The 11,411-nt window shown below is 16.1% G+C and overlaps 2 protein-coding genes across 2 annotated transcripts, besides 11 other annotated features; one reads left to right on the forward strand and one right to left on the reverse strand. All coding sequences in view use genetic code 6, as the record gives it.

Annotated features, from left to right (window-relative positions):
* Positions 1-1,465: 1,465 nt before the first annotated feature.
* Positions 1,466-1,515: a microsatellite.
* Positions 1,468-1,506: a microsatellite.
* Positions 1,502-1,548: a microsatellite.
* Positions 1,521-1,595: a microsatellite.
* Positions 1,596-1,981: 386 nt separating this feature from the next.
* Positions 1,982-2,028: a microsatellite.
* A 640-nt stretch (positions 2,029-2,668) lies between these two features.
* Positions 2,669-2,722: a microsatellite.
* Positions 2,723-3,707: 985 nt separating this feature from the next.
* Positions 3,708-3,759: a microsatellite.
* A 265-nt stretch (positions 3,760-4,024) lies between these two features.
* On the reverse strand, positions 4,025-5,569 carry IMG5_189820 (hypothetical protein; the record flags this gene model as incomplete). Its single annotated transcript, XM_004025155.1, has 1 exon — positions 4,025-5,569. One exon carries the CDS (start codon positions 5,567-5,569, stop codon positions 4,025-4,027), a length of 1,545 nt encoding a protein of 514 aa, XP_004025204.1.
* Positions 5,570-7,114: 1,545 nt separating this feature from the next.
* Positions 7,115-7,154: a microsatellite.
* Positions 7,155-8,200: 1,046 nt separating this feature from the next.
* Positions 8,201-8,245: a microsatellite.
* A 43-nt stretch (positions 8,246-8,288) lies between these two features.
* Positions 8,289-8,356: a microsatellite.
* Positions 8,357-9,098: 742 nt separating this feature from the next.
* Positions 9,099-9,137: a microsatellite.
* A 1,224-nt stretch (positions 9,138-10,361) lies between these two features.
* IMG5_189830 (ser thr protein phosphatase family protein, putative) lies at positions 10,362-11,188 on the forward strand (the record flags this gene model as incomplete). Its single annotated transcript, XM_004025156.1, has 2 exons — positions 10,362-11,018; positions 11,153-11,188. The coding sequence occupies 2 exons, from the start codon at positions 10,362-10,364 to the stop codon at positions 11,186-11,188; spliced, it is 693 nt and encodes a 230-aa protein (XP_004025205.1).
* Positions 11,189-11,411: the final 223 nt, after the last annotated feature.

Below are 11,411 nucleotides of genomic sequence, written 5' to 3' on the forward strand. Positions count from 1 at the left end.
ATTATTATAAATTATTTTTTTGAAATGAGTTATTATATTTTTCTATGAAATTTGCTATTATGTGTATTTTTTCTCAACTTTTAAATCTCATAATGACTTTAAAAATATTATAAATGCATTTAAAATCTACATCTTCATTATTAAGGAGGTTCAAATGTATTTTTTAGTAAAATTCAGCCTTAAATTTAATAATGAAGTCCCTAAAACAGATATTATATCATAATAATCAAGTATTGTTACAGAAATTAAAACTAAAAAAATTCCTAAAAAAAGGAATAAAGACAAGTACAATTTCGGAGTAATATTAAGAATTTCCTTTTAAATTTTTATTAAAAGAAAGTTAAAATTCTACATAATAAAAATTAAAAATTATAAGTAATTTTTTTAAACAATTTCAACAAGAATTCTTATTTAAGTATATTTTGTTTATAAGATGATATATTGAGTTTTAAAAAATTATTGCTTTTTTGAATATTTAGGAAAATATTGCTACAATAGGTTTAAAAGTTAAATTTTCGATAATTTTTGTCACTATATTTGATATTTATTTACCAATTCTGGGAAAAATATAACACTAAATCATTTATATTTGGGATATTTATATAATTTATATGCTTTAGTAGACTTAATTTTACTTTAATTAACTAAGGTAGTACTTTTTGGACTAAAAAGAAGGATTTTGATTAATTATTGTATTATTTTATACAATTTTCTCGGCCAATATTAGAAAAAAAATTCGAATTAAATTTCAAAATTTATAAGTTAGATTTATAATAAAATTTTTATTCCAAAAGTGTTTTAACGAAAATCCTAAAGATTTTATTTTCTAGTTAATTTCTTTTTTTGGAATTTGAGAAAAATACTTTGCAAAAGTTAAGAATAATAAATTAGCTTAAAAAGAAGAAATTAATGGTATTTATTAAGGAAAAATATAATTAATATTACTTGGGAAGTTTAAGATTTCCAAAAATAAATGGTAAAGCTTTTGTTGGAAAAATATTTCTTTTTGTTAAATTAAAGATCAAGTATTTTTTAAGTTGAAAAGACCTACTAAAGTGTTTTGTAAATAAACTTGTATTTTTCTAATATTAGTTTCCTTTTAATTTTTATTTTTTTCAATTTTAAACTGTTTAAACTCTATTAATTTGTTTAAATAAATTAAGATAATTTTTTATTATTATTATTTATCTTCATTTTTCATTATTCTACTACTTATTCTTGATTTTCTTGTGCTATTTATGTTTAAGTTAAATTTTTTAATAAATTTATTAATGTTATTATAATATTTGAATTTATGTAAATTATTTTTATACATGAAAATTGTCATTTTTTTTATTAGAAAATTTATTAATAAAATGGTTTTAAATAAAACTAATTTTTTTTTTTAAAGTTTTTTATAATTTTTTTTTTAGTTTAAAATAAAAATAAAAAGTAGTTTTTAAATTTTTATAAATAAAATTTAATTTTAAATATTTTTCTTCAAACATTTTTCTTAAAATTATTTTTAAAATTATTATTTTATTTTTTTAATAAAATTATAATTTTATTCATAATATAATAACATTTATAATATAAATTTTTATTTTTTTATAAAACTATTTTATGAAAACGATTACTTATTATTTTAAATAAAATATTGATTAAATTAAAATAATAAACTCATATGACATAATTATCCAAAAAAATTTTGATATTTTTTTTAACTAAATGATTTTAAATTAAAAAATAAATTATTTAATAAAAAAAAAAAAATATTATAAATTTTTATTTTATTATTATTTTTCATATAACTATCAATAATTAGATATGTGTAATTTATACTATTTGAAAAATAAAATATAATATAATGTTATAAAATAAATTTTTTTTTTACACAGTTGTATAAAACTTAAAGAAATTCAAAATAATTTTAATTTCCCATTTCATCTCCAAATATATTATTAAAAAGATTTAAAAACTTATTTTTAAAATAAATAAATAAATATATATATATATATATATATATATATTTATTATAATAAATATATAACCTAGACTGCTTCTTAATTTTACTATTTTAAACCTTAATAACATTTTACTTATTAACTCCATTATTATAAAGTTGGTAAAAGAATCTTTTAAATATTTTTTTTTTATAAAAATGTAATTAATACATTCAAATTATGGCTTTTTTCAACAAAATTATTTTAACTATCATGCTAAAATATTATTTCATAAATACTATCAATAAACTTTTCTAATTTAGGAATCTTATTTTAATTATATTAATATTTATATATTTATATATTTTTTATTACTGTTTTTATACATTCAGAGTATTTTTAAGCCGCTTAGGTTAGTTTTTGTTCATTTTCAACACACATAATATCACATAACTAGTATAATTATATATTTATATTTTTTATTTTTTTATGGAAAAAAAATAAAAAATATATTTACATTTTTGATAATTTTTTCTTTATAAATTAAAGCTAATAGAAAATTAAAATAAAATATAAATAATAAATTAATTAAAAAAAATGAAATAATTAACTTTATTCCTATTAAGTAAATTATCTTTCACTATTAAAACCTCCAGTTATTTCTTAAGATTAGTTATTTTTATCAATTTTTTATATTTCATTTTTATCTTTTTGATTAGATTCATTCTCTTCTTAGAATTATTATTTTTAAATATTCTTATCTTAAAATTATTTAAACTATTATTATTGAATATTATTTATATGTTTTTCAAGCTTGGCAATATAATTTTCATATTATTCATTTTGCATTTAATATTCATTCAATTAACTTTATAAATTAAAGTTTTAATATTATAAACTTTAAATATGATTTATTGATTATGAATCATATATTTTATCATGAATTTAACTTTATTATTTAGTATTTTATTTGTCTATTTAATAATCATTTTGAGGATAATGACTGATTCCATTAAATTAATTTCTTGAATAATTTATTTCGTTTATTTAATCTATGTTTTCTATTTAGTTTTAAAATTTTTATATATATAAATATTTATTTTACCTTTAATTGTTGATTTTTATTATGAATTGGAGCTACTGAATTAATAGTTTTGTTATTTCGTTTGCTTTATTTCTTGTAATTATTGCTATAATTATTAATTAAATCTTTTTTGTTCTTTCATTTCTTATTCTAGTTTATTAATTATTTACTCTATACAACTTTAATCTTATTATTGAGTTTAATTTTGTGAATTTTAATCATCTTCATTTATTTATTTCTACTAAAAAATTAATTTATATATAAATATTAGTATTATTTAAATTTGAAATGTTGTTTGTTTATAAATAAAATGATTATATTTTTAATATTTTATTTATATTTTTATTTATTTTTGTGTATTTTTACTTCCATTTTATTTTTTATTTGGAACTTTTAAGTTTATTTATTTTTTATTTGAAATTAAAAATTTTACTATTTTATTTATTAAAATAAATATTTATTGATTTTATTTTAATTTAAATTTATAATATAAAATATTATTAATAAAACAAATTTTATATACATGTTATTATTTTTTATAATATATTTACTTTTCTTATTTTTTTTTAATGATATACAACTTATACTTATCTTATTATTTATACAATTGTATTTTTTTAATATTTATATAAATAAATAATATTATTATATAATTAACCTTTTAAAGATAAGTGTTAAGAAAATATTTTTATTAAAGTTTCTATATATATATATATATATATATATATATATATATATATATATATATTATATTATTTATTTTTAATTTATTAAAAAAAATAATAATATAAATTAAATATTTTTCAAATTGTAATATTTTTTTGTTCCTAATTAAGTTAATTACTAAAGTTATTAAAAGCCCATATTTTTGTTATTAAAAAATCAAATTTTAAATAATTACACTTTTTTTTAAAAAAAATAATATTTTCTAAATATAAAAGTTAAAGAAATTTTAAACTTAAAAAAAAAAATTAATAAAAATAAAAACTAAATGTAATAAAATAAATAAAATATCAAATCATCTTTTATGATATTCAAGTAGTGCTTCACTATCTCTAATTTCACTTGCAGACTATTTTTTTTCCATTTTTTTACCTCTAATTGGTTACGCCCCAGTTTGCATAAATTATGTCATTTAGTTTTTTTATACACCCGCATCTTATTCTAAATTAGTCTCTTAAATTCCTAAATCTTCCTTATAAGTCCATTTCCTAATATAATAGCTACAAATAAATGCCATAACTCCAAAAGTAACAAAAATATTAATCCCAAATTAGTCACAAATAATCTTATACAATGGCATAACACTACTAAGTCCTAAAGTTGCTATATTAGAGAATGTAAATAATAATAAAAGGTATCTAAAAGGTACTAATTATGGTGTAACAATCAATAAGCCACCCACAATAATCGATTTATAAGCCCTAGCAACTACTATAGGTCCCATTTCTGCATAATACGAAGAATTATGATTCAATCCGAAAGTTGCGCATTAAACAAAGCCAGCAATAATGGAAGAAATAAACATGACATTTCTAGAAGGGAAGCATCTAAATAAAATATAAGCAAGTAACCCTCCGAATACATCAGCGACTTAAGAAAAATACATATTATAGAAAAATGAGCCTACTTTAATATCACTGAAGACGAGATAAGAACTTGTATATGCCATACTTGAATTTAGCCAACATAAAACGTACATAATTGAGTTTGTAAGCATTTTAGGTTAAGTGATTAATTCATTGTATTTAAAAAGAAGATCCTATATGAAATTATATTAGTCGATTTTAGCTATTTTGGACTTTTCCTCTTTTACAGTTTCATTTTCATCATTTCTATAATCATAAATACAAAACCAAATAACACCAATAGCTAATAAAGGAATAGCAGTAAAATAAGCTAAATGATTTCTCCATTCTTTATCATAGGAGGCATATAAAATGTAAAAAAGACCAATAAAAGGCTACATAAACCCTAAAGCGACAGGCGCAACATTATTAATTGTGGCAGAATAAACATCACATATATAAGCGTATTATTAGCCGAAATAAAAGGCGAAAAGACCATTCCAGCAACTCAAGGCTACGGAGAGGAAAAAGGAAGGTAAATAGATAATTTTTATTGATATTAAAAGTGCCGATTCTATTATTACAGTAAATAAGAGCATTTTAGCTTTATGGGGCTTTGGTATATCAAAAAACATAGAAATAGCAAAACCTACTACTTAGCCAATTAAGGCGAGACCTAACATAGCGGATTCTTAGAGTTGACCAGATATACAAAAAAAATCATATTCCATTGATATAGAATGAATTATTTCGGAATCAAGGTAACGGAAAAAATAGTGGTTTTTACACATTTCTTATTCAGTACATGGAAAAAACTCGGATCCTTCATGGGATTTGGTACATAGTAATTGCTAGGGGTGATAAAATAGGAAAGGAATGCTTAAGCTTATGGTTACTTGGAAAGCAAATAAGAAACATAAAATTATAAATTGCATTTTCATATTTTGACTTGTATTTTCATTTAAGTTGAAACTTAAAACTCCGTATTTGTCCATATTTTTTTTTCTATTTTTTCTGTTTTTTTTATATATATATTTTACGAATGTAGTAAAAAAAAAAAAATTAATATTATTAGAAATTTTTTATTTATTTATTTTTTCATTATTTAAATTTAATTTTATTTTTATTTGACACTTTTAAATTAAATTTAATGTTTTTTTAAAAAGAAAAATTGATATTTTTAATATTAATTAAAAAATAAATCTTATTTTAAATAAAATTTAAAATATAAATAAATTAAAAAAAAAAATAATATTATTTTTGAAAAGGAAAATTATGCAAATAAAAATTATTTCATTATTAAATTAATAAAATATTATTGATAAAAAAATATTTTCAAATAAATTTTATGTTTACTAAAATTCATTATACATATTTTAATGAAAATTATTATGTATATAGAATTTTTTATATTTGTTTTTTTAAAAAAACACTTATTTTCAATAGTTTTGTTCAAATTATATTAAATATTCCATTAATTTTATATAAATTCCAAAAAAAAAAAAAAAAACTGATTTTTTTGTTTAAACAAAAAAAAATTAAATAAAATATTTTTCTTTTTTGTACTTTTAACTTTCTTTGAATATATCTCATTAAAATATCTTTTGTGTCCAAAATATATGCAACACCACTTAATAAAAAAAAAAATTTAATACTTACTGGAAATTAAATAATCATAAATTCTTAATAAATCTTCATTTTTTAGAATATTACAAAAAAACCAAGTCAAAATCCAGTCAATAATACAAAATAAGTAAAAGATGATGATTTTTTCCAAATAATTTATTAAATTATTATGCTATTAATAGTATTTTAACAACATAAATTTCATAACTAAGTAATTTGATATTTATTATATTTTAAATAAATATAATTAATAATATCTTCTTAAAAAAATTAAGTCTGAACTTTTCTAAAAGCCGTAAATATTCTTATTTACTAAAAGTAGATTCTTATTTTTCAAAGTTTATTAAAAATATACTATATAATTATTCGAATCTCTCTAAAAAAGTAAATATATTAATATTTATTGATTATAAATAATATTTATTTATATTTTACTAAGTATATATAAGTTATTATATATTTTTTATTTTATTTTTACTTTTTAATTATTTTTAATTTTTTTTTAGTATTTGTTATAAACTTTATTATTATTAATAGAAATTGATTATTTAATTATTCTTTAGGTAAATTTAATAATATGCAATTACGCAGCTATTATTTAATTATTATTGTTTCCATAACTTTTTATATTCCCAATATTTTATGGATAATGTTGTTTCTTAGTAATTGCTTTTCTTACTTAAAAAAATAATTTTATTTATATATATATATATATATTAAAAAATTTTGAGTATTTTTAAATATTACTATTATAATTTCTTTTAATAAAATTCGATCGAAAAAAAAAATGTAAAAAATGGATTATGGACTTTTATTTTAATCGTAAAAAATAAATAAAGGATATTCAAACAAAGTAAAATAAGTTATTAGTTTATATTTTTAAAAATAAATTATTATAAATCATTCATTTTTTTATTTTTTTTATATAATAGTTTTTTTTATTTACATAATTTTATTAAATTTTATAAAAAGTAATTAATTTGAATTTAATAATTAAAACAAAATAATTATTTTTTTCTTTAAATAATTTACATTTAATGAAGTCTTTTAAAAAAAAATAATAAGTTATCAATTTAATTATCTATATTTATTAAATTTTTAATATTCTTAATATAAATACTTTTAAATTATTTTCAATTTTTTTTACTTTTAATAATCAAAGATTATTTTTTATATAGCAAATAATTAAAATAAACTATTTTTTTATCCATTTCGTATATTTTTCATAAAAAATAAATTAAAAATATATTTTTATATTAATAAAAAAACTCTAATTGTTTAATTATGAAAATGCAAAAAAAAAAAATTCAAATTAATTTATTTTAACAAAATTTTTAAAAATAAATCATTTTTTTACTTCTTAAACAATATCTATATTTCATTCTTTTTTAAATATAAAAATAACTTTTTTTTTCATAATTATTTTATTTTTTTTTAAATCCTAAAAAATTATTTCTTATATTAAAGTTTCTACTTTTATAAATATAGTTTGAATAAGCGTTTTTTTCTCTTTAAATTTTTCTTATTTATAACTATTTTCTTCTTTTTAATCTTCAAGTTCCAACATTTCAATTTTGAATTTTTAGGTATTATATTTTCATAAAAAAGGCACATTATATTTATTTATTTATTGTAGTATTTATTCAATATAATCAAATTAAAAAAGCTCTTTCATTTATAAAGTTCTTTTTATATATATATTTAATATTTTTTTAACATTTGAACTTCAATATGTTTTAAATTAAGCGAAAGAATATATAATTAAAAAGTTTTCAAAAATACAGATTTTTATTGAAATATACATTATTATTTTTTTAGTTTTTTAAAAAAACATAATTAAAAAAACAAACTGTCAATATTCCAATTTTTCTAGTCTATTTATTTTTTGTAAAAAAATACAGAAAAAATATTGTTAAAAAATAATAATTTTCTTTTTTAAAAAAATCATTTTTTTATATTTTTTTAAAAAAATTTACATTTAAATATCGTATTTTTAAGTCTTTAATTTTTCTTTATTTTAAATTTTAATTTTTATTTTTTGTAAAAAAAATTAAAATATTATTTTAAAATTTTTCATAAAAATTGATGTTTTTTTTAAAAAAATAATCAATGGTTTTTACATTTATAAAATTAATCAATTTTTTTATTTATTAAATAATAATATATTTAAGATACTCTTTCTTCATTTATTTAGAAATAAATTTATAATTAAATAATATTATATGTAAAATATTCAATAAATTATTATCAAAGTCTATTTTTTATTAGTTATATTATAGAAGCTTTTAGGTCATTTAAAATAATAAAATTATTTTTTTTCTAAATTTTCAGCTATTTGTGCATGCTCATAAGTTTAATAATGTTTTGTTTCTTTTATTTTATGTTTATTTATTATTAATTTATTTTAATTTTGTTGTAATATGTATTATTTAGTTATATATATATAATGTCTATGTAATTATCTAGCATTTTTTTATAATATATAAAATAAAAAAAGTTGTTTTTTTTTTTTTTTTTTTTTACAATAAAAAAAAGTTTTTTGTTAATTTTAAAAAAGAAAGAAAATAAAAAAAAATGATGAATAAAAATTTAGGTTAAAAAAATATATATATAAAAAAAGTTTAAAAATAAAAAATAGATATTAAAAACTATTATTTTTAATAGAATTAAATTCCTTAATATTAATATATGTTTCCTTAATAGAATTTACAATAGAACTAATTAACTCCAAAAACAAAATAAAATATAGATCTAACAAAATTTTATACTCCTTAAAAAGATAAATAATTTTCTTAAAGGAATTCATTTCTTGAATAGTTAGCTATTAAATATCCTAATGCATAAAAAGTATTATAAACAAATCTAATATGTAATTAAGAAACAGAAAAAATATAAACAAATAATTAATAATAATAATATTAATCATAATAATAATAAAGTTAATTTTCTTAAGAATAAAAATTTTAATAAATAAGAAATTCTATTCATTAAATATAAAATACACTGAAAAATTCTAATTGTAACTTCAATTTATATAGTAGACTAGATGATAATTAAAAAACGAATAAATTAATATATATAAAAATGATAATTTAATATAAAACTAAATTACTGATTAATTATAAAAGAATTAAAATTAATAATAACCTTTAATATAATAACCTATAGTAAATAATAATATTAATAATTATTATAATATAATTCTATAATCTCCTTAAAATACTAAATTATAATTGACTTCTTAACATTTAATTTAATAACATTCTTAGAAAAAAATTCAATAATATCCTGTGTAAATTACTTAAGAATCTCCTCCTAAGAATTTAATAAAGCAATTTAATTAGAAAATAACTGAATAATCACCTTAAAGTTAAATTAAATAACCTCCTAAAGACATAATTTAATAATCTACTTAAAATATTTAATAAAATACAAACATTTAATAAAGACCTTCCCCATAAAAAAATCCTAATTATAAATAAAAAATATATTAAGATATATTGAAAAAAAGAAAATAGAAAGCTATTGAAAAATAATATCCAAATGATAATAGTTTATAAAAATAATAAATACATGATAATTTAATTACATCAAATAATAACTAGATTTAATAATAATAAAATGATATATAAAATGGTTTTAAAATGACTTTTGGAGAATAAGGATTTTAATTCCTTAAAAAATGATTATTTCTTATATATTAAACCAAATTTCTTTAACTAAAAAATTCAAATATATATTTATATATATAGATTAGTTTAATACTCTTCTAAATATAATTAAATTTTTAATTAATATTTTTATAATGTTGTTTTATTTTTATGGATTGATTTGTTTATTTAAAATTTATTTCTTATAAAAAAAAGAAACCAAAAAATAAAATAAAAATTTAATTTGTGGTGTTATTTTTAAATTATATAAATAATAATTTAATATACAAAATTAATCATATATTTTATAAACTTTTTATTTATTTATTTAATTATTTAAATTAATTAGCATATATTTAAAAAAAATGATTAGAAAATAAAAATATTCATTATAATTATTACTATTGTTTTTTATATATATTATAAAAAGATTCATTTTAAAATATATAATTTCAAATAAAAAAAATTCAATTCAACATTTTAATTTTTTTTTTTTTTATTAAAAAAAAAAATGGATATAAATTAATGTTTAAGTAACTTAAAAGATCATTAAATAATTCTTGATGAATCGACTTTGTTAAATATATCATTTATACTAAAAGAAATATTCCTTTAAGAGCCCAATATAAAGTCTGTAAACCTTCCGGTAAATATATGCGGGGATATTCATGGCTAATTTTTCGATTTATTGAAATTATTTAATTTATCAGGTTAACCACCCCACTAAACATATATATTAATAGGTGATTTTGTCGACCGAGGATATCATAGTGTTGAAACAATTTAATATTTACTTTGTTTAAAAGTAAAATATCCTGAGAATGTAATCCTTGTAAGAGGAAATCATGAAACTAGAGCAGTGTCAAAAATTTATGGTTTTTATGATGAAATAATTAGAAAATATGGAAATCCGTATCCATGGAAAATTATTACTGATATATTCGATTATTTACCAATTTCAGCATTAGTTTAGGGTAAATTTTTTTGCGTACATGGAGGTCTTTCGCCTTAAATAAAAACTTTAGACTAATTATAGGTAATAAATAGGTGTACTGATGTACCTTTAGAAGGACCTTTTTGCGATTTATTATGGAGTGATCCTGATGAAAATGTTGAAACTTGGGGATGTAGCCCAAGAGGAGCAGGTTGGGCTTATGGGTGGAAAAGCGTGAGTCATTTTAATTAGATTAATGGGCTAGAATTGATTTGTCGAGCACACTAATTAGTCTAAAGTGGATATAAATTTTGGTTTAAAAATAAAGATTTGTTAAGTATTTGGAGTGCACCTAATTATTGTTATAGAATGAATAATAAAGGATGTGTTGGATAGTTTAGTGAAAATGAAAAGAAATTTTTAATTTTTGATAAGTCAGAATTTTAAGGAAAATAATGTGAAGATTTTTAGTTTTTGGAGAGTTTTTAGGAATATTTTTTGTGAGTTTTTATTTTTTTTTTTAGTATAAATTGAATTTTTTTTGTACATATATTTATATTTTAATTAATATTTGAAACAAAAAAAACATAATTTTTATTTTTCTATAATTTATATAAAATATAAATA

Source organism: Ichthyophthirius multifiliis, assembly GCF_000220395.1.
Source record: "Ichthyophthirius multifiliis unplaced genomic scaffold scaff_1120509251365, whole genome shotgun sequence".
Classification (NCBI taxonomy): Eukaryota; Ciliophora; class Oligohymenophorea; order Hymenostomatida; genus Ichthyophthirius; species Ichthyophthirius multifiliis.